Source organism: Saccopteryx bilineata, chromosome 6 (assembly GCF_036850765.1).
Source record: "Saccopteryx bilineata isolate mSacBil1 chromosome 6, mSacBil1_pri_phased_curated, whole genome shotgun sequence".
NCBI lineage: Eukaryota > Metazoa > Chordata > Mammalia > Chiroptera > Emballonuridae > Saccopteryx > Saccopteryx bilineata.
In genome coordinates, this window is record NC_089495.1 from 192270277 (window position 1) to 192292646 (window position 22370).

The 22370-nt window shown below is 44.5% G+C and overlaps 1 protein-coding gene across 2 annotated transcripts in view; it reads left to right on the top strand.

Annotated features, from left to right (window-relative positions):
• Nucleotides 1–11067, top strand: part of KCNB1 (potassium voltage-gated channel subfamily B member 1) — a 97378-nt gene extending 86311 nt beyond the window's left edge. For both annotated transcript variants that reach the window (XM_066236753.1, XM_066236754.1), the window contains exon 3: nt 405–11067. In XM_066236753.1, coding sequence (XP_066092850.1) covers nt 405–2414 — 2010 coding nt within the window. In that variant the 3' untranslated portion in view covers nt 2415–11067. The remainder of the gene's footprint in view (nt 1–404) is intronic.
• The last annotated feature ends 11303 nt before the right edge of the window (nt 11068–22370 follow it).

A 22370-nucleotide genomic window follows, 5' to 3' on the forward strand; every position in this document is an offset into this window, starting at 1 on the left:
TGCCCCAGGTGGCAGAGTGACACCCCCCCCCCCGGAGGGGCAGAGCATTGCCCCTGGTGGGCGTGCTGGGTGGATCCCAGTCGGGTGCATGCGGGAGTCTGTCTGACTGTCTCTCCCCATTTCCAGCTTCAGAAAAATACAAAAAATAAATAAAAAAATTGACAACCCCAAGGCTAACCACTTGGCTTTAAAATCACTTCAATTCTCTGAACCAGTTTCCACATCTGTACAATAAATTGATTTGAATAAATCACCTTTTTTAGCTCCACCATCCAGTCATTAAGTGATCAGTGAGATGGGAAATGCTCCTGAACGTTGAGGAGCAGCACCCTGCGGACTCCGGGTATTAGAGTGAGCATCCTGTTGATGGTTGATAACTAAATCCCACTCTCTTCTCCTCACAGATCCTTGCCATAATTTCCATAATGTTCATCGTCCTCTCCACCATTGCCCTGTCACTCAACACGCTGCCCGAGCTGCAGAGCCTTGATGAGTTTGGCCAGACCACAGACAACCCCCAGCTGGCCCACGTGGAGGCTGTGTGTATTGCATGGTTCACCATGGAGTACCTACTGCGGTTCCTCTCCTCGCCCAAGAAGTGGAAGTTCTTCAAGGGCCCACTCAACGCCATTGACTTGTTGGCCATCCTGCCATACTATGTCACCATCTTCCTCACCGAATCCAACAAGAGTGTGCTGCAGTTTCAGAATGTCCGCCGTGTGGTCCAGATCTTCCGCATCATGCGTATCCTCCGCATCCTTAAGCTCGCACGCCACTCTACCGGTCTCCAGTCCTTGGGCTTCACCCTGCGGCGGAGCTACAATGAGCTAGGCTTGCTCATTCTCTTCCTTGCCATGGGCATCATGATCTTTTCCAGCCTTGTCTTCTTTGCGGAGAAGGATGAGGAAGACACCAAGTTCAAAAGCATCCCAGCCTCTTTCTGGTGGGCTACTATTACCATGACTACTGTTGGGTATGGAGACATCTACCCCAAGACTCTCCTGGGGAAAATTGTGGGGGGGCTTTGCTGCATCGCAGGGGTCCTGGTGATTGCTCTTCCCATCCCCATCATTGTCAACAACTTCTCTGAGTTCTACAAGGAGCAGAAGAGGCAAGAGAAAGCAATCAAGCGGAGAGAGGCTCTGGAGAGAGCCAAGAGGAATGGCAGCATTGTGTCCATGAACATGAAAGATGCTTTTGCCCGGAGCATCGAGATGATGGACATTGTGGTCGAGAAAAATGGAGAAAATATGGGTAAGAAGGATAAAGTACAAGATAATCACTTGTCTCCCAACAAATGGAAATGGACAAAGAGGACACTATCTGAAACCAGCTCAAGTAAGTCCTTTGAAACCAAGGAGCAGGGATCCCCTGAGAAAGCCAGATCATCTTCTAGTCCTCAGCACCTGAACGTCCAGCAGTTGGAAGACATGTACAATAAAATGGCCAAGACCCAATCTCAGCCCATCCTCAATACCAAGGAGTCATCATCACAGAGCAAACCAAAGGAAGAACTTGAAATGGAGAGTATCCCCAGCCCCATAGCCCCTCTGCCTACTCGTACAGAAGGGATCATAGACATGAGAAGCATGTCAAGCATTGATAGCTTCATTAGCTGTGCCACAGACTTCCCTGAAGCCACGAGATTCTCCCACAGCCCTTTGGCATCACTCTCCAGCAAGACTGGGGGCAGCATGGCCCCAGAGATGGGCTGGCAGGGAGCTCTGGGCACCAGTGGTGGTAGGTTTGTGGAGGCCAACCCCACTCCTGATGCTAGTCATCACTCTGCTTTCCTCATTGAGAGCCCAAAGAGTTCCATGAAGACCAACAACCCCTTGAAGCTCCGAGCACTTAAAGTCAACTTCATGGAGGGTGAATCCAGCCCATTAATCCCTGTTCTGGGGATGTATCACGACTCTCTCAGGTACCGGGGGGGTGCTGCAGCTGCTGTTGCTGGACTGGAGTGTGCCGCACTCTTGGACAGGCCTGTGCTGAGTCCAGAGTCCTCCATCTACACCACAGCGAGTGCTAGGACACCCCCTCAGTCACCTGAGAAACACACAGCAATAGCATTCAACTTCGAAGCGGGTATCCACCAGTACATTGATGCAGACACAGATGATGAGGGACAGGTTCTGTACAGTGTGGATTCCAGCCCTCCCAAGAGCCTCCATGGGAGCACCAGTCCCAAGTTCAGTGTTGGGACAAGATCAGAGAAGAACCACTTTGAGAGTTCCCCCTTACCCACCTCCCCTAAGTTCTTAAGGCAGAACTGTATTTACTCTACAGAAACATTGACTGGAAAAGCCTCCAGTGGTCAGGAAAAGTACAAACTCGAGAACCATATCTCCCCTGATGTCCGGGTATTGCCAGGGGGAGGAGCCCATGGAAGCACACAGGATCAGAGCAGCTGAACTACCCCATGTGGAAGAGAAACTTGTGGCAAGGTCCAAAGAGGAGTGCTACTCAGCTTCCCTGCCACAGAGTTTTTCTGCATGAACTCTGAAACAGAAAGGCTCTACAGAGCCCCCAGAAAGAAGAGAGACTCTAGCAAGAGCTCCCTAAGACCTTAAGAGCCATGGCAGGTTCATTGGAATGAAGTTGGCCAAGCCATAGGATATGGCACCTCCCTATATCAATGCCACTGCCCTTTTTGGGAGACGATAATGAGCAGAACTCACAGCCACCATTACCACATAACCAAGGCCACCTACTCCCCATTCTTCTCTCATGGCTCCCCATCACAGCCTCTAGGCAACATCTCTGATCCTCCTGGCTTGTGCTAGAGAAGGACGCTGGAACATGTGGCTGGTGTTAAAAAAGTGGGTTGTCCAATTTGGTTTTGATTATTGTCTGGCCACCTCTAGGAACTCCTGTCCATCACCTCCTGGATGGATCTCACTGTTAGTAGGCTGCAGGGACTGCTCGTGGCATGGAGAAATCTTTGCACCAGAAGCCACAATCCCAGCGCAAAACCCTTATTCAAATGTCTTCATTGACTTCAGTATTTTGTGGTACCTGAGGTTTTATTTTGAGATATCATCAGGGTGAGTTGTACCACTTGTACTCAATTCTAATTGCCCCCTGGCAATCTGGGAAGGGTTCAGAAGGCGGGCACTTAGCCAACAGTACGAACTCTGAGCATTGCTTTAGGGTTGTAGAGGGAGAACGTTTTCTGTATATCACTAGTATAGACTCAAAAGATATGCAAGTGTCAAATATGCAAAAGAAATAGCTTATTCAAAGAGACTGTATGTTACTGAAGAACAGAATAAAATCTGATGGGGTTCTTTTTTTACCTGCAAAAATGAAAGAAAAAAACCCCGATTGAAAAGAAAAAAAAAAACCCTTTCAGACTTTTGAATACTTCCTGCTGCAGCAAGGAAAGCATCTACTATAATAGAAATTCTTTTTTTGTTTCCTGTGGTATTCAAGTTTAAAAAAAGTTAAAATAAAAAGCACTTTATGTTTTTCAAAAATAGGTTCTACCAGGGACAGTGTCACCATCTTGCACTTTAAAAGAAGCACCATTTCCCGTGGGCCACTTTTCAAGACTCTAGTTGGGTGGTTGTTATATGCCTGTGTCCGGCTACCGAGGATGTTATTGTGCTGGTATTGCTGTCTGCTTTGTCAGAGTCTGTGGGAGCCTTCCCTGCCCCCTGAAGCTTCCTCTTAGCCCCCTTGCAAGGAAGGGTACCTGGCCCTTGAGTGGGGCCTCTCATAAAGTCATGTGTACAGGAAACAGGCACATCTCAGAAGACAACATTAGACAGTAAGGCATTGGGTGTTTACTCTGTTCTCTTTCTTGTCAACCAGCTGTTGGTGTGTTTTCAGTGTCACTGTCTATTACAAGCTCAGTTCTCCATTCTGCAGCCATCAATGCAGCCAGTACAGACAAAAGCAATAAGTATTTGTGTGCATCGTGAGCGGTTCTGGCGTATTTCTTGGTGTTGGTGTTCCTGTCCTACTTTGATGCACTGGTGTTGATTGCAGTCTGACAGCGTGGTATTGCTGGCTGTTCCTCAGTTCAGTAACATTGGGTTGAGCCACTGGCTAGCATGACACCATGCTGTTGGCCCATCTGTCAGCAAAGATAGCATGTTATTGATCTGCCTGTTTTTAGTGCAATGGACTGATGTTGTTCTCCTAATACAATTTGGATGGATGATGTCCCAAGTACAATAATGTATATCTGTCAGTCTTCAATTGTGACAGGCATTCGTCTTCCTGATGAAACAAAACATGGTGTCGTTCAGCTATCCTTCATACAATATCATTGATCCATCTGTTAGTACAATGGCACGCTCCACCTGTTCAGTACACAAATATCCCGGAGTCATTCTGCCTGCCCTCCTTATAAAGGCATGAGGTTGGGCCACCTGTCATAGGCATGATGACATGGGGTCATTCCACCGCCCTTACAAATGTGTGTCCTCTGCTGAATACACACCTGGTTCACACTGCTTCTCAGTGTCTCCGGGGACTGTGAATCCCTGCAAGAGGGGACAGTCCTGTTCTTTGCCGCATTAACAAAGAAAACACGTGCCGAAAGTTTCTTGACTCTTCCAAAGTATCTTCAGAGTACTCTGGCAGTAGTTGCAAAGGGACAGAAGGGACAGAAAGAGAATGAGGTCATCCTGTGCTAGTGACATACCAGAAAGAGGGAACGGCAGCGCTCCTGGGGGCTTCGCCCAGCGCAGTGTGGGCCGGGGGCCTGTTGAGGAATGGCCATGGAGCTGTCTTCCCTGGGCTGTCTCATACGTCTCTTCTCTGTTTTCATCACCATTTCTGTCCGCCATCAGCACAAATGTGAAAATTCAGGGAAAACAAACAAATGCTTTTTGATAAAAAGTAAATAGTTGTGATTTCTGATTCAGATATTTTTAGAGCTGATGCTTATCTGTAAAAATTAGTAATAATAATATAGTCTATTTTACATATCAGGAAAGTGAACATGTTTAAATATAGCCATATATCGTGAGAAGGAACCTACCACCCCTTCTTCAAGTCAAGACATTTCATTTGTTGGTTGAAGCAGACAAGATGTATACAGATTAGAAATTCTTTTTTTTTTTTTTTAACTAATAACCAATTGGTGCAACTCTCCTTGTAACCAAAGGCCCTTTCTGCCTTGTGTGGTCACGTAGGACCTGGCCCTTCCTTCCTCGTGTATTTTGTCTGACCTTAAAGTAGCATTTTATCGAGTCACTTTTGAAGGATGAATTCAGAAGTATCATGAAGAACCTACCTTTTCAGGCTGAATAGCCAGAGTCCTATAGAGTTCTTATAGAAACAGAATATTTGAAACTCAGCATATACTATGCTTAGAAAGTATTGTGTCCTGGTTTGGTTTTTTCTTTTACTAATGTGTATGTATTGTGGGAATGTAGCTTTTATCCTGTCTGTGCCCCATTCGAAATAGAGTGCTGTACGTTTCCCCAGGCCCCCACCTGCCAAAAAGAAACACACCGAGATTTTTAATATGTGTACATCCTACCTGTACCTGTGTACATGCACCAGGAAATCTACCTAAGAGTCTCCACTGAGAAGCTAACCTTGATCAATGGGTCTTGATGGAGAGGAAAGCCATGGTTTGGAAGCAAGCACCACTTTACTTTGGTGGTGCATGTCCCACCCATTCCTGAACCAATGAAAGCGGGTGAAAAATAAGTAGACCCAGAGGAACGAAACTAGGGGCTGGAATTGGATGGATACCTGGTCCCTTTAAGCAAACTCAGTGAAATTTGTCCAGAACCCAGCTGAACTTGAGTTCCAACTTCCACCATTATCAGAAAGGGCTCGGGACCAGGTAGCTATACATGCCAATCACACGGGGGGGAGATTGGGGTCTGCGACCAGCTGAGAGAGGTGGGCAAGCTCTGGAGGAGTCAGTCCATTTCTTCACCTTTGTCTCTTTGGGTAAAGGAAAAAAAAATTCAAACAGGACTTCGGCGCAGTAGATTTCTCGGTGCCTTCTTTAGGAATTTTATCTTAAGCACACTTAATGGGGAAAGGAAAAGAGCAGAGAAGATAGATTCCTGGAACCCTCTTTCTCTGAAAGCATTGGGGACCAAGAATGAAGAATTCTATGGGAAAACGGCAGAATCCTGAGGAGGTCATTTCTTTTCAATGCACCTGGCTCACCCCTGAGAATTGTTGGCGATACAAACTTTTTCAAACTGGTTCCCGGTTTCTCTTCCACTGTGTCTTAGTAACCGTAGCCTCGTTTCTGCCTGTTCTGAAAAGACCCACCTTTCTAAGGAGGAAAAAAAAAAAAACACACAACAGTATTCTCTTCTGTAAAGCTGTAATGTATTATGTTTGTGACTATTGTGTATTTTTTGTCTTGCTCCAAGTCATGGCTGGAGTGTCTAATCCATGGGCAAGGGGAAATTTAAAATTCACCATGGACAAGGGTCACTAAAGCCGGGTCTCTAGCTCTCTCCTTATTCCTCTGCCAACTAGTCTCAGGCTTCAGCCTCCAATCAAGGAACTTTGAATCAAATGAGAATATGGGGAAACGCCTCTAAGATTCTTTGGAGAAGGACTTTGTGGCTGTGAAGCTGGAAAGAGGAAGAAAGGGGCTCACCTGAGTCCCCGAGCAGGACACTGGAGGGACTCCAACCCTGAGCTGAACTTTCCTCGCCTCTCACTGCTTAGATGGCAGCATCCAATTGCTTTCATTCAGCCAGAGTGACCAAACCAGCCCTAGCTACACCCAGAAATAAGAGTTACCTCTGCATTTTTCTGTTGCCATTTTTTTGGCCCTAGAAGTATCTGATGTGTGACAACATCATAAATTATCCACACATCTCAGAGTAGTCTATTTTTCTGTTTCGGTAAATATAAATATATGTATTTTTAGCAAATTTATAATAGGGCCATTGAGTCTAATTTCTTTTGTAATACGGAATCACATTTTAGGAGGTTGGTTGTTGGTCATTACCATAGCTAGTATCTTTCTGATCTTTTTCATTTACTCTCATTGTCCCTTGGGCTGTGTTTTCTTTTCTTCCTTTTGATTCTTATTTTCTGGGAGTAGGGAAAGACACCAGAAATGTCTGACTTTCTGGTGGACATTTCCTGACACTAGGCCTAGAGTCTGTTGACACTGTTACTTTCTTCATGCTGCCTATGTGTTTCTCCTAGTCATTGTTCTTAAGAATTCAGGGCACAGGTGCAGGATTAAGAGCAGATAAGCCTCAGAATCAGAATGGGATGTGGGCTGGGTCAGCTCATTCCACATACCTTTGGAGATCTGAGGGGACTGAGTTTTCCCATCCCCAAAGATTTCCGAACCAAAACTCCCATGCAAGCAAACTTCCCACCGGCATTTCTGAGATCCAGAATACAACCCAGGCCCTCCTGGCTGGCCTGTTCCCACAGCCAGCACCCTGCTCCCTGTAACATCGATTGGATCTGAAGGGCAGAGCATCTTCTGGTTCTTGAGAACCTTGGAGAATATCGTGAGGTTCAGATCTCATCAACTTTTTATCAGTTTGTTTCAGTCCATTGCCAGCAGCCTCGCCAAAAAATAGTGGCCAGACAGGCTTGCAGCCAAACCCTGAGAAGATATGTCCCCAGAATCTGCCGTCTCATCTCCCCTCTTCTTTCCAGCTTCTGGCTTCACAGAGCCAGGGATTCCTGGCCAGGGCAGCTTCCACTCATCAAGGCCTCAGGGAGTTTCTGGATTGTCCTGATAATTAATCTTACCAGGTGGTTTCCAGCCACGGGGTGGGCATAGGACATCTCACGAAGCAGGATCTTCGGCAAAAGGCCAGTTTTCCATCCATCAACTCATGGAGGAAGATGAAGAAAGCTCAGATAATCTCCAACTCGCATTCATTTAGGTTTTCAAACCCCACCTGCCTCCCTATTGGCTTCAGGGCTCTCGTCTCAGCCCAGATCACAGATCTGAACCATTTCCGGGCCTCTAGATGGCAGCTAACCAACCCCCTTCAAACAATCCCAAGAGAAAACCAATCCAAGTACAAATCTATTATTCTGGACTAAGAGTCTAATCAAAGTCCCCCCTGCCCCCACCCCCACCCCAAGTTCCTGGTAAGCTAGCTGTTTTGGATAAAAGCCAAACAAACAGACAAGATTTGTTAAAACTTCTACACAAGAACAAAAAAATAAAAGTTGTTTTTCCCTATGGTTTGCTAGGTTTGATGCCCGGATAAGCAAACACCCTTGCCTGTGGCTGTTTGCAGCTAAAAAGAGATGGTATAGATTGGGTTTCCACTCACTGTCCCTGATATTGTCTTAACCTGAGAACTCTTGGGAATGCCCTAAAATTCCAACTGGAAGAAGTGAACTTGGAAGGGGCTCTGTTAGTGGAGCAGCCCCTCATCCTCACCTCTAACTCTTCTTCTCCATTCCTCCCTGCAAAGATCCTGAAAAGCTCTAAGGGCTGGCCAGGATGTGGTGAGCTGGGGCACTCCTGAAGAAGAAATCACCTGCCTGCAGGATGGCTGCCTGCGGGTCTCTGAAAGCTTGTCTTGCATGAGAGGACAGGGCAGTCGATTTCAGCTCAAATTAAGAAAGCATTTTTAATAGTTGGGGCTGCCTAACTATGAAACTCGATGCCATGTTGGGTAATGATTTTCCTGACACAGGTGTTTTAAGAGAGGCTAGATAATGTACAAAATGGATATTGCAGGAAGACCCTAACATTGCATAGCAACTGGGCTAAACAACTAGGGAAGTTCTCTCTCTCTGTTTCCGTGTGTGTGTGTGTGTGTGTGTGTGTGTGTGTAGGTTGTAGGTGGTTTGAACATCTGGGCACAGGCTCAAGCCACTGAAGCTAAGGCTGGGAGTGCTGTTAGCAGAAACTCAAATGATAGGATTTGGGGTTCTCAGAGGGGGTTCTAGTTTGGGAAGGTGGCACAGGATACGCTGTTCCCCTCTGCTCCATATCTTGAATGATTTCAATGACCTTGTTGATCACACATCCAACCTATTCCCAGTCCCCTAACAGGGACCACACAGGTTGGGTTCACATGCTACCCTTCCCCAGCCCAACCAAAAAGCAATCCCATCTCAGGCTGGCTGTATGGCGGTGCTTCAGCCCTTCTGCCCAGAGCCTGTGCCCTCATTGGCCTGAGCCTGAGGCTTTCTGTACAAAAGACACCCACCAGCCAGCTGCCCAATGAACAAACTGCCCAGGCGATAGCAGCTGCCACCATTCCAGAAGGGCTTTCCCCCACCACCACCACCCCTGGAAAATAAAACAGGAAATCCCATTTAGATCCTTATTTTTGATGTTTGTTTTTTATTGAATTTATTGGGGTGACATTGATTAATAAAATTATACAGGTTTCAGGTGTACAATTATATAACACATCATCTGTATATTGTATTGTGTGTTCAGCACCCCATGTCAAGTCCATTCCTTGGACTTGAAAGACCCCACCTGATGAAGTTAAATCAGAAGGGCCAGTAGAGAGAGGCAGCTGCAATCCCGTTTTACAACAAAACAAATCTGCAGCAGAATGTCATCTCCCACATCTATAGGCCCTTCCCAAGGTCTGGATACTGCCTTCCCCTTAATTGATGTATGCTGGGTTCGAAGGAAGTGGGGCTTCATCCTCAGGGTGACCCCAAATCCAGGCAGTCTCAGGTTGTTTTATCACTAGGTAAGGCAGAATATTTTTGCATGGATAGACCAAGCAAATGCCGTTTTCCAAGACCCCCTTTTGAGGCTCAGCCCTGTAGGAATAGCACAAGTTAGTATCTGCGATGACATGACAATTCTGAAAAATAAAGGAAACTCCCAATTCTGTCCCATTAGGATGCTCTCAAGGGTCATACATGGATCACCCCACCCTGCTTGCCTCCCTGGCCTAGTCCAGACTGAAAAACAAGATGGGAAGCACTGGAGAAGATGCCCAAGAAATTTGAACTTCTCCATGGGTTGGCTCATGGCCCCTGGTCTTCACTAGGGCTTTGGGATCTCTCTTAAATGAGCTTAACCTCTGAGCTCGGTGTGCCTGGTGGGTTGGAAAGAGGAAGATCAGCATCTGTGGAACTGGCAGCTGGCCTTTTACTCTCCGGACCCATCCTGGCTTTAACCCAAAATCAAGGGCCGGGAACACTATTTTCTGCACCAGAAACTCAGGGTTATCACCCAGTGTATGCCTTTGGCACATTGTGGTCACCCAATCTGTGTTTTTGAGTGAGTGGATGTATAAATGATTGACTTCTGAGTGAATGAATAATGAGTGAATGTGTGAGTGAATAGAGGAGTTTATTGGTTCTTACTTGGCTTAAAATATTGTTAACTGGGAAAGAAAGAGAAACGGGGGCCTCTCCCATTAAGCCTGTTGTCGCAAACCAGCGCTACTCGTCATTTTGCAGGTACTCACCCCACCAATGTCATCTGTTCTTTGACTCAATCAGGGACCAAGATGATGTCTAAATTTGACACTTGTCTGCCCTAAGAGCCACAAGCTTCTTAGAGCTACATTTTCAGGGGACTCATGGGGCAGCCCTAGCCTCCTTCCCACTCTCCTACTCTGCATTCTCAGCCTCATGTTCTAGTTTAGCTCACACACAGCCCATGGGGAGACCACAAAGTGGTTTTCCAATGGGCAAAGCCAAGGGTCTGAAGTAGGGATTTTTCCTGGTCTGGGACTTGCTGGTGGCAGAAATGTGGGAGCTAACATCTGGAAACTGGATATCATTCCCTGAGCCGTGGGAGCCCAGCTGGAAAAGAGGGCCAGCCTGTCCTCCAGCTTTTAGAGCCAATGGTCTTCCGTTTTTCTGAGCCCCAAAGCCCCCGTGGTAGCATGTGCCCTATCCCGTTAGTTAAGACCCTCTGTCATTCCCAGGAACCGTGGTATGAGTTTGAGGCTTTTCTGCCAGCAAAGCCATTCTGATCACCCCACCCATGATGGGGGCCAAGCCAATCACATTAGCCATAAATGAGCAATGTCCTTAGCTGCTCTTTTCTCGGGATTGTGTTCTTGGGTCCTGTTCATCTCTCGTCAGTTGACGTCTCTAGTCCTTCCTGTAAAGGTGAAAATGAGCATTTTACACACACACACACACACACACACACACACACACACACACACACAGAAACCAAACAAAAAAATCCAGTGTATTTTTATGCATGTGATGAGATGAATTTGTGACCTCCAGCTGCTGTCCTGTCTTGTAAAATACGTCCAAATGTTTAAGAATTTCTAAGCCAATGGTCCCTTCATGAAGTCTGCAGAGTTCAATAAAAAGATATGGAGAAAACAAGCTTGGTGGAAATTGTTTTATTTCCTGGAGGGCACAAGTAGGTAGAGGTATGAAGATCTGCAGGAGAGGCTGAACTGGGGGACTTGGAGGGGCAGACTAGCTATTTCTCTTCACCTGAAAGAGTATGAAAGTGTCACTAGCTTGTCACCCCAATGCGCAAACAGTAGTAGCCCACCCCATGCTGTGCTCACTGACCAAAACCCCGATTCTGATCATTTGGCTCTCATGTCAGTGATACCTGGGTAGCCTTGGCCTTACCATCCGTCTCCCATAAAGATGTCCCACACGCCTACAAGGGCCGAACACTGAACTCTCACAATCCAGCCCCTTCTTTGTTTCATTGTTCTCCATGACACCACTTCTGCAACAATATATTTTATCTCTTTATTTTGTTTATTGTTCACCTCCTTCCAATAGAACATATTTTCGGAAACTAAAAAGCAAAAGAGGACAAAAACTGGGGGGGGGGAGCAACAGAACAGACTATCCAAGGACTGTGTGTGTGTGTGTGTGTGTGTGTGTTTCACTTTGTTTTATTTTAGCCCACACAACTAGTAATGTACCATGGCCACTGGTCTGCACTTTGCTTTTCTCATTTCATACTAAGTATCTTGGAAATCATTCTGTGTCAACACATAAAGAGCTTCTTCATTCGTCATGTTCTGTTGTACACAGTAATTGCTAGTCTCCCACAGCTGAGTGTTCAGGTTGCTTCCAAACTTTTGCTATAACAGAGCTGAAATGAATGGCCTGTCAGCGGTTCTGATGGGCTCTGCCTTCAAAACAGGCCTGGCATCTGTACTTCTTGCCCCTCCGCTGCCACAGCTCTGGGCCGTGCCATCACTCTCTACTGCCTAATGGTTGTGGCAGCCTCCAGACCAGGTTCCCTGCTTCCAGCCTCGATCCTTTCCGGGCTCAACAGCGGCCAAAGGGATTCTCTCAAACTGTCACTCTGATTATATCACTTCACCACAGCCTTCCAAAGGCTTCCCATCACATTTTGAATAAAATCCAAAGTCCTTGACATGGTCTGCAAGGCCATACATCCCCAGACCCCTGCCTGCCTCTGAGCTTTCACCTCCCCCCCACCCCCCGCTCTCCCCTAAGGGTGCCCTGCGCCATTGTCCTGTCCCCTCACTGTTCCTCAAACATGCCCCCAGGGGCTCACCCGATACCACCCCTTTCCAGCCCCCTCCCAGACTTCTCTAACCTCTCTGACCCCCTGTCCTATTACTCTTCAGTCCCCTTCACTCCCCTTCAGACAAATCAATCACCAATTTTCCAATTCACCAAGTGTACAGCCACCACAGGACTTTTGCTCTAGCTGTTCTCTCTACTTGGAACATCTTTTCTAGGCTGGCCACGTTGCTCACTCCAGCATCTCCTTCAATAGCCACCTTCTCAGCAACCCCTTTATCTGACAATCCTATTTATAATAACAACCTGACCAGGCGATGGCGCAGTGGATAGAGCGCCAGACTGGGATGCCAAGGACTCAGGTTCAAGACCCCGAGGTTGCCAGCATGAGCGTGGGCTCATCTGGCTTGAGCAAAGCTCACCAGCTTGGACCCAAGGTCGATGGCTCGAGCAAGGGGTTACTCGGTCTGCTGAAGGCCCACGGTCAAGGTACATATGAGAGGGCAATCAATGAACAACTAAGGTGTTGCAACGAAAAACTGATGATTGATGCTTCTCATCTCTCTCTGTTCCTGTCTGTCCCTCTCTCTGACTCTCTCTCTCTCTCTGTCTCTGTTAAAAAAAAACACCATAAAACATGTAATAGAAGCATAATGGGAACACAAGAACAGAAAGAAGAAAGAAAGGAACAACAGAAATACTTGATACAATAATAGCTGAAAATTTCAGCAAATTAACGTCAGTCATCAAATCACAGTTCCAGGAAGCTCAGAGAACACTAAACAGGATAAATCATCAAAAAAACTACACCTAGCCGTGTTACAAATCAAATTACAGAAAAATCAAAGGTAAGAAAAATTCCTGAAAGAAACCAGAGGAAAAAACAGGTCACCTATAGAAGAACAAAGATAAGAATTATATCCACCTTCTCCTGAAAACTTACGGAAGAAGAGAGTGAAGTGAAATACTTAAAGTATTGAGAGAAGGAAAAAACACCAGTCTAGAACTCTGTACCTTTAAAAATTATCCTTTAAAGATGAAAGAAAAATAACAGCTTTCTCAGACAAACAAAAATTGAAAGAATGTGTTGCTAGTACACCTGCCTTGCAAGAAATGTTGAAAGAAGTTCTTTGAAGAGAAGGTCAATGATATAGGTCAGAAACTTAGATCTGCTTTATGAAAGGAAGACCATCAAAGAAGGAATAAGTGAAGATAAAATAAAATTTTTCTTATTTTTAATTTACCTAACAAGTAAGAGTTTATCCATAACAATGCATTTGATTATGTACTTTATATAGATATGTTATGTGTATAATGTGTATATGTTTATGTATGCTATATATAAGTGAAGTGAATGACAGAAATGATACAGAGGACAAGATGGAGAGATTAGGATTCTTTTGTTATTATTGGGTACTCACACCATCTGTGAAATGGTATAGTGTTATTTGAAGGTAGACTTGTATTAGTTGTAAATGTATATTGTAAACACCAAGGCAACCACTAAAAAAGTGTTTTTAAGTAGTATGGTTAATATGCTAAGAAAGGACAGAAAATGGAATCATAAAATGCTTGATTAAAATCACACCCTGGCCGGTTGGCTCAGTGGTAGAGCGTCGGCCTGGTGTGCAGGAGTCCCGGGTTCGATTCCCGGCCAGGGCACACAAGAGAAGTGCCCATCTGCTTCTCCACCGCTCCCCCTCTCCTTCCTCTCTGTCTCTCTCTTCCCCTCCCGCAGTGAGGCTCCATTGGAGCAAAGATGGCCCGGGCGCTGGGGATGGCTCCTTGGCCTCTGCCCCAGGCGCTAGAGTGGCTCTGGTCGCAACAGAGCGATGCCCCGGAGGGGCAGAGCATCGCCCCCTGGTGGGCAGAATGTCACCCCCTGGTGGGCGTGCTGGGTGGATCCCGGTCGGGCGCATGCGGGAGTCTGTCTGACTGTCTCTCCCTGTTTCCAGCTTCAGAAAAATACAAAAAATAAATAAATAAATAAATAAAATAAAAAATAAAAAAATAAAATCACAAAAGGCAGAAAAAGAGTGAAAGACAAAAATAGGAACAAAGAAGAAAGGCAGCAAATAGAAAACAGTAACAAATATAGCAGATATTAATCCAATATTTAATAATTACCTTGAATGTCAATGGTCTAAACCAGTGGTAGTCAACCTGGTCCCTACTGCCCACTAGTGGGCGTTTCAGCTTTCATGGTGGGTGGTAGCGGAGCAACCAAAGTATAAATAAAAAGATAGATTTAACTATAGTAAGTTGTTCTATAAAGATTTATTCTGCCAAACTTAGCGAAAATTCGACATAAAGTACTTGTTAAGTAATTATTATTATATGCTTTAACTTGCTGTAACTCTGCTTTATAAATTTGATAAAGTAAAGTTACTTCCCTACTTTACTAATCACCATTACTGTGGAACCAGTGGGCGGTTAGAAAATTTTACTACTAACAGAGATACAAAAGTGGGCGGTAGGTATAAAAAGGTTGACTACCCCTGGTCTAAACACACCAATTAAAAGACAGAGATTGTCAAGAGTGGATCAAGCCTGACCAGGCGGTGGCGCAGTGGATAGAGCGTCGGACTGGGATGCAGAGGACCCAGGTTCGAGACCCTGAGGTCGCCAGTTTGAGTGTAGGCTCATCTGGTTTGAGCAAAAAGCCTACCAGCTTGAACCCAAGGTCACTGACTCCAGCAGGGGGTTGCTTGGTCTGCTGAAGGCCCACGGTCAAGGCACATGTGAGAAAGCAATCAATGAACAACTAGGGTGTTGCAACACGCAATGGAAAACTAATGATTGATGCTTCTCATCTCTCTCCGTTCCTGTCTGTCTGTCCCTGTCTATCCCTCTCTCTGACTCACTTCCTGTCTCTGTAAAAAATAAATAAATAAATAAAATTAAAAAAAAAAAGAGTGGATCAAAAAACAAGACCCAATGCTATGTGCAACACACACACACACACACACACATCATGGGTGATGAATACATGTCTTTGTAGATGACAAGTGAGCACACACAGAAAGCTGACCTAACTGCGCAGGACTGAAGAAAGCACACTAACTTGAGCATCCGGCACTGCCCTAGGAAAAGCAAAAGGGAGGCTGTCAGCACACAGCCTGGCTTTGCAAACTTGAGAGAAGGCAAAGAATCTTAAGAACCTCCCACCCACCCATAGGAAATAAAAAACATAGAACAGATGTTTCCATAGAAAAAGTCTAAGAAAACATCTGAATCCGTAACAGAGCTGACAGGTAAAAGTATTTTTTTCCAAAGGCAAGTCATTAGGACTGGAGGAGGTGACTGCTTCTTCAACTGTGGATAGCAATACAAGACCTCAAGGAACAACAACAACAAAAAATCCAGAAAACATGATACCACCAAAGGAACACAGTAATTTTCATGTAACTGACCCCAAAGATATGGAGGTCTACAATTGCCTGATAAATAATTCAAAATAACTGTTTTAAGAAAGCTTGGTGAGCTATAAGAAAACACAAAAACAAATCAACAAAATCAGGAAAATAATACACAATAAAATGGAAAGTTTGACAAAGAGATAGAAATCATAAAAAAGAATTAACCAGAATTTTGGAGCTAAAGAAAACATTGTGTGAAATGAAAAAAGCAATTGAGAGCATAAACAAGAAACTTAAACATCCCGAGAAAGAATTTCTGAACTCAAAGACAGGTCATTTGAAATTATCCGAGGAGAGAAAAGAAAAAATAATGAAAAAGAGAAAGGGAAAAAGAAGAGTGAAGGGAGGCCGACGTAAATTATGAGATATCATCAAATGAAACAATTTATGGGAGTCCCAGAAAGAAAAGAGAAGGAGAAAGGGCAGAAAATTTCAAGAAATATGGTGAGAGATATAGGCATCCAAGTTAATGAAGTTTATAGGTTCCCAAACAGATTCAACCCACAGAGATCTTCAATACACATTATAACAAAACAGTCTAACATTAAAGACAAAGAGAGAATTTTGAAAGCAGCAAAAGGAAAAAAACTCATCAAAATTAATATACAAAAGTCAACCTCCTTCCTACATACCAATAAACAAGTGAAGTTTGAAATTTAAAAAACAAAATACCATCTACAGTAGCAACCCACAAAAATTAAGTAGGTATAAATCCAAAAAATATGTATAAGATCTATATAAGAAAAACTACAAATATGTGATGAACAAAATTAAAAAACTAAATAGATAAAGAGATTTTTCCATGTTCATGGATATGAAGACTTGATATTGTCTCAATGTCAGTTGTTCCCAACTTGATCTATGGATTCCATGCAATCCCAGTCATAATTCCAGCAAGTTATTTTGTGGATATCAGCAAACTGATTTTAAAATTTATACAGGGAAGTAAAAATATCCTGAATAGACAACACAATCTTGAAGAAGAACCAAGCTCAAGAACTGACACTACCCTACTTCAAACAACTATACAGGTACAATAATCATTCACTCAGCACATACTGGCACGTACATGCCAGCTGTGGATAGGTATTGCAATTCTGAGATAAATTAAGACATTCTTCCTCCTTTGTTCCTTTCTCCTTCCTTCCCTCCTCCTCCTTTCATTCCCCCCCCTTCATGTCTTCCTTCTTTCCATAAACATTTATTGAGAACTTCGTGTGCTGTGGAAACCCAGGGCAGTCCAATAAAGCCCATGGATCCCCTTCTCAGAATAATAATTCTAAGTGCATAAAATAAAATACATAGGTTTATAAAGAAACCATATTCTACTGAACTTCAGTTATCAAAATGTTTTTAAATATGTGATGTAATGATTTATTACTATCAAATTAAATAACAAGATCTAGCAGTGGGTATAGTAACCATAATTTTGAGTTAGTGAAGAACGTAAATGCTATTTTGAGATATCCACAACAGCTATCATGAAATACAAAATAATCTATGATTTTTATTAGTGACAATGCTATAAGTACTGCTAATACTACTATGACTTATTGCCTATATCCATAACTGAAGAAAGGATTTCATTTCAGCTAGAGGTCAGTGAAAATAAAGATACAGAGTTTTGTCCCATTCAAGTTTACAGACCCAGATCCCTGCATTAAGAAATTTCTAGCCTGACCAGTTGATGGCGCAGTGGATAGAGCGTAGGACTGGGATGCAGAAGGACCCAGGTTCGAGACCCCGAGGTCGCCAGCTTGAGCGCGGGCTCATCTGGCTTGAGCAAAGAGCTCACCAGCTTAGACCCAAGGTCGCTGGCTCCAGCAGGGGGTTACTTGGTCTGCTGAAGGCCCGCGGTCAAGGCACATGTGAGAAAGCAATCAATGAACAACTAAGAAGTCGCAATGCGCAATGAGAAACTGATGATTGATGCTTCTCATCTCTCTCCGTTCCTGTCTGTCTGTCCCTGTCTCTCTCTGCCTCTGTAAAAAAAAAAAAAAGAAATATCTAAATCTATTTCATGGGACACGACTAGCATTCTTTTAATGAGTGGATAATGTAGACTAGATTAGACCAAAATAAAATCAGCATGCATTACTCATAATGAAGATGAGTACAGATTTATGAAACTTTCATTTCAATTGTGTGTGTGTGTGTGTGTGTGTGTTACAGGTCAAGATACAAAAATATTTTCTGCTACTCATGGTAAAAAACATCTGAGAAGCCACCGCATGGGGGAAAGCAGGTCCAGCACAGCCACTGCCACATTGCAGGTGCAAAGATCTTTGTCCCTTCCCCTGGGCTCCTGTCAGCCTTCTTTGGCTCCGGTCTGCCCTTTTGCCCATACACAAGTAGACACACAAGACCATGCTCAAAAAAGGCTGTGTTGTCAATGACTGCACAACTATTTATGCCCTCCTTGGGGAGAGGAGCAGGTGTGGCAATGCCCATGTCCTGAGCTCATCGCCTCTCTGGGGACATGCCCCTCCTGATGGCCACATGTCCCCACAACAAATACTAGGAGAGCTGTTTGTGAAAAGCCAGCTGGCAGCATGTCTGGAGGTGCCAGGCTGCAAAAATTTGGGGCTAATGAAACCACCTCTGATGAAACACTAAAAGGGAACTTAGGCGAGGCAGATATTTTTGTGCTTTTCTGTATGTGTGTGTTCTGATTCCCAATCCTGGATATCGAAGGAGAGAGTTCAGAAGAGGATATTGGAATCGACAAAACAACTTCTAAAAGAATCTATTTTCTGGTCTCCCAAGGGGAAGGGAACTTGACATTCTGCAGATGGGAGATGATGGAACAAATGATTTGGTTGTCAGATGTGTTGGCCATGAACCCGGCGTAATAAAGAGGAAACTTGCTAAAGGGAAAAAGATGGGCTTTGTGGGGATTTTAAGCTGCAGCTCAATCCAGTGGTTCAGAAGAGAAACATTGGTGTCTGAAGCATCTGAGTTCAAATTCTGGTGACACTACTTCCTTGCTGTGTGACCTAGGGCAAGCCATTTTCCTTCTCTGGTCCTGGGTTGTCTAGTCTGTAAAATGGGAAAATAATTATTATCAACTTCAAGGGACTGCTGGAGGGTTTCAATGAAAAGATGCAAAGTGCTTACCCCAAGGCTTGGCATACAGTGAGAGCTCAATAATGGCAGCTCTCATTGTTAGCATTATTATTGTTCTCAGGGCAGCCTGCTGCCTACATCTGTTCCTTAATGGGGATTCATCATCCAGGCTGACCTTCTCACAATGCCAGAAATTGTGGATAACATAAAATCATACTAGTTAGTATTTATTGAGCTCTTACTATGTGCTAGGCACAGTTGCAAGCACCTCACATGCATTTGCTAATTAATTCTTAGCAGTAACCCTATGAACTACAACCTATGCAATTATCATCATGGGTATTATCACGGGTTTATCATCAGCAACTCTGTGAAATTATTATCATCCCTATCTTACAGATGGGTAGCTGTGTTATCTATTGCTGCATAACAAATGACCGCCAAAACTTAGTGGCTTAAGACGATGATAAACACTTAACACCTCACACAGTTGCTGTGGCTCAGGAATTTGGGGGTGGCTTAGCTGCGTGGTTCTCTGATGAGACAGTCAAGATGTTGGCCAGGGTTTGACTGGGACTGGAGGATCCACTTCCAAGATGGCTCCCTCATGTGGCTGGAGGTTGATGAGCAGCTATTGGTACCTGGCCTCAGCTCTTTATAAGAACCCGCCCCAGCGTTTCTTGGGTGTCCTCCCAATATGGCTGAGGGCTTCCTCCAGAGCGAGTGATCCAAAAGAAAAGACAGAAGCTGCAATGTCTTCATCCCCCATTTTTTTTAATTATGGAAAAGCACATATAACACAAACTTTACCATCTGTAACCGTTTTTAAGCAGACAGTTCAGTGGTATTAAGTAAACTCATATTGTTATGCAACCAACACCACCAGCCATCTCCAGAAATTTTTCAACTTGCAAAACTGAAACTCTGCATCCATTGAACAATAACTCCTCGCTCCCCACTCCTCACACCCTCTGGGAGCCACCATTCTACCCTCTGTTGCTATAAACTTGACTACTCGAGGTGCCACATACTAGTGGAATCATATAGTCATTTTGTGACTAACTTATTTCACTTAGCATAAGGTCCACAAAGTTCATCTATGTTGTAGTACATGTCAGAATTCCCTTCCTTTTTAAGGTGGAACAGTATTCTATGGTCACAATGTCTTTTTATTATCCAGCCTTGGAAGTCACACACGTGGTCACTTCTGCAACATCCTACTGGTCACACAAGTCAGCCTCTTCCCTGCAGAAGAGGACAACACAGGGAGTGAATACTAGGAGGTGAAAATCATTGGGATTCATCTTTTTTAAATGTTTAAAAAAGACAGGATGGGAGATTTAAAAGAGACAGGATGGGAGAGAGAAAGACAGGAATACCAATCTTCTCCTGTATGTGTCTTGACTAGGAATTGAACTGGCAACCTCTGCACTTTGAGTCAATGCTCCAACCAACTGAGCTATCTGGCCAGGGCTGGGATTCACCTTGAGCCCAGCTACCACAAAACTGAGTTCCCAGAGGTTTAATGACTTAATCAAGGTCACACAACAGGCAAGTGATAGGCCTGGGATTTGAACCCAAGTCACATGACATGAGTGCAATGTGTGACCCCCACTCAATCCACACCTCGACATGGCTTCCACTAATGAAGGAAAAGGCACCTGGTGAGGTGGAGGCTCCCTCAGCAGAAGGTCAGGAGGCCTCTGTTGGAGCCTCAGTTCTGGCACTAATTCACCTGTGACCTCAAGCCAGTCACTGTCCCTGTCCGGGCCTCAGTTTCTTTTTTTGTCAGATGGGAGCAATAACTATTTCCTATGATGTTGAGGTGAATAAAGAAAATAAATACATCCTATAAAGCTTAGTCCACAAAGCAGACATGCAGAAAGAATACATCTCCTTTTTAAAATTTTATTTTCAATGTTTATTTACCAGGTAATAATTTCTCATGGTACCAATTGGAAAGTTTCTTGTTGAAATATCACATTTCTTTATTTTCTTAAACCAATCTAATTTCTCAAGACCTGCTAAGCTTGGAAGATATCAGCTCAGTCCCGCTTGGGACTGGGGTGTCTGGGTCCCACTTGGCACCAATGCATGAAGGGTGGAGGGGGGGAGGCCTTCTAGTTGCCAGTTGTCTAACTACCTTAGTGACTTTGGGGATGTGTGTTGTCCCAGCTATGTAGAACGCTGAGAGCCAAGGGGAAGAGCTGGGATTTGAACCCAGGTCCTGAGCCCAAGCTCGGATGCATTTCATTAGTCCACTAAGCTTAGGGCATGAGTCCTGGCAGCATTAGAGAGAACATCAAAATTGCAAGCAGGCAATTGCTCAACAATGACGAATAGCACTGCCTCTTACTGGAATAATATGCATGACTTAAAATTTTAACTATGGATAATGTGAATACATTAAAATTCTTAAGCTATAATGTAAAGTTAAAAATAAATAATTCTAGACACAGCTAAGGCACCAGAGAGATTTTGCCAATCCCTTCCCCCAAGAAGATTGGTATTTCTTCTGAATTCCGACAGGCTCCCACACCTGCTCCATCACAGCCCTCTGACATCGAGCTCTTCCTGTGACTTAGGTGCTCTGGTTAACCAGAAGATGTGGGAACCAGACAGCCTGGGTTCAAGCCCTGGCTCCTCTACTTTCTAGCTGTGTAGCCTTGGGCAAGTTATTTCACCTCTCTGTGCTTTATGAACTGATACTAGTAACCATAGTCCCGAGGACTACAGTGAGAATTAAATGTGTAAAGTCCTTGTCACAGTCACTAAATGTTAGTTACTGTGGATTTTCCCCCTCTGTGCCAGACTGTGAGCTCCAAGCAGGCAACAACCTTGTCTTATCTGTGTTCTGACCACCCAGCACAAAGCCTGGCTTTCATTCCACAAATAGTTATTGAGCACCTTCTCTGTGCCAGGTCCTAGGGAGACAAAGGTGAATGAATCCTGGTCTGTGCTGTCACACAGGGTTTATATTCTCATAGGGACACAGTCATAAATAAATGGCAACTAAATAAATAAGAAGACATAGGCTAGTGCTCAGCACTATGGAGAAAATGAAATGAGTTTTGATCTGGGGCTTGTCTAGATGGGCAGTCAGGAAGGCCTCCCAGAGGTGGTGTTTTTGAGACAAGTTCTGATTGACAGAAAAAAGCTAACCACAGGAAGGGCTAGGAGAGCAGACTTTTAGGCAGAGGGAACAGCAAGTGCAAAGACCCTGAGGCAGGAACATTCTCAGGAGGCCAGCTTGGTTGGAGATGATGAGCGAGGAGGAGAGTGGTGGGTAGGAGGTGGGAGAGATCAGTAGGAGCCCATCACACAGCACTTTATCAAGCAAGGTGAACAATGTGGAGTTTTCTCTGAGAGCAGTGTGCAGCCATTGGCGGGTTTAAACCAGGGAGCAACACAGCCCTTGCATCTCTGAGCCTCCCATAACGAAAATGACCCCATCCTAAATTTAGAGCACCTGCTCATTTAGGGCAGGGTCCGAACTCA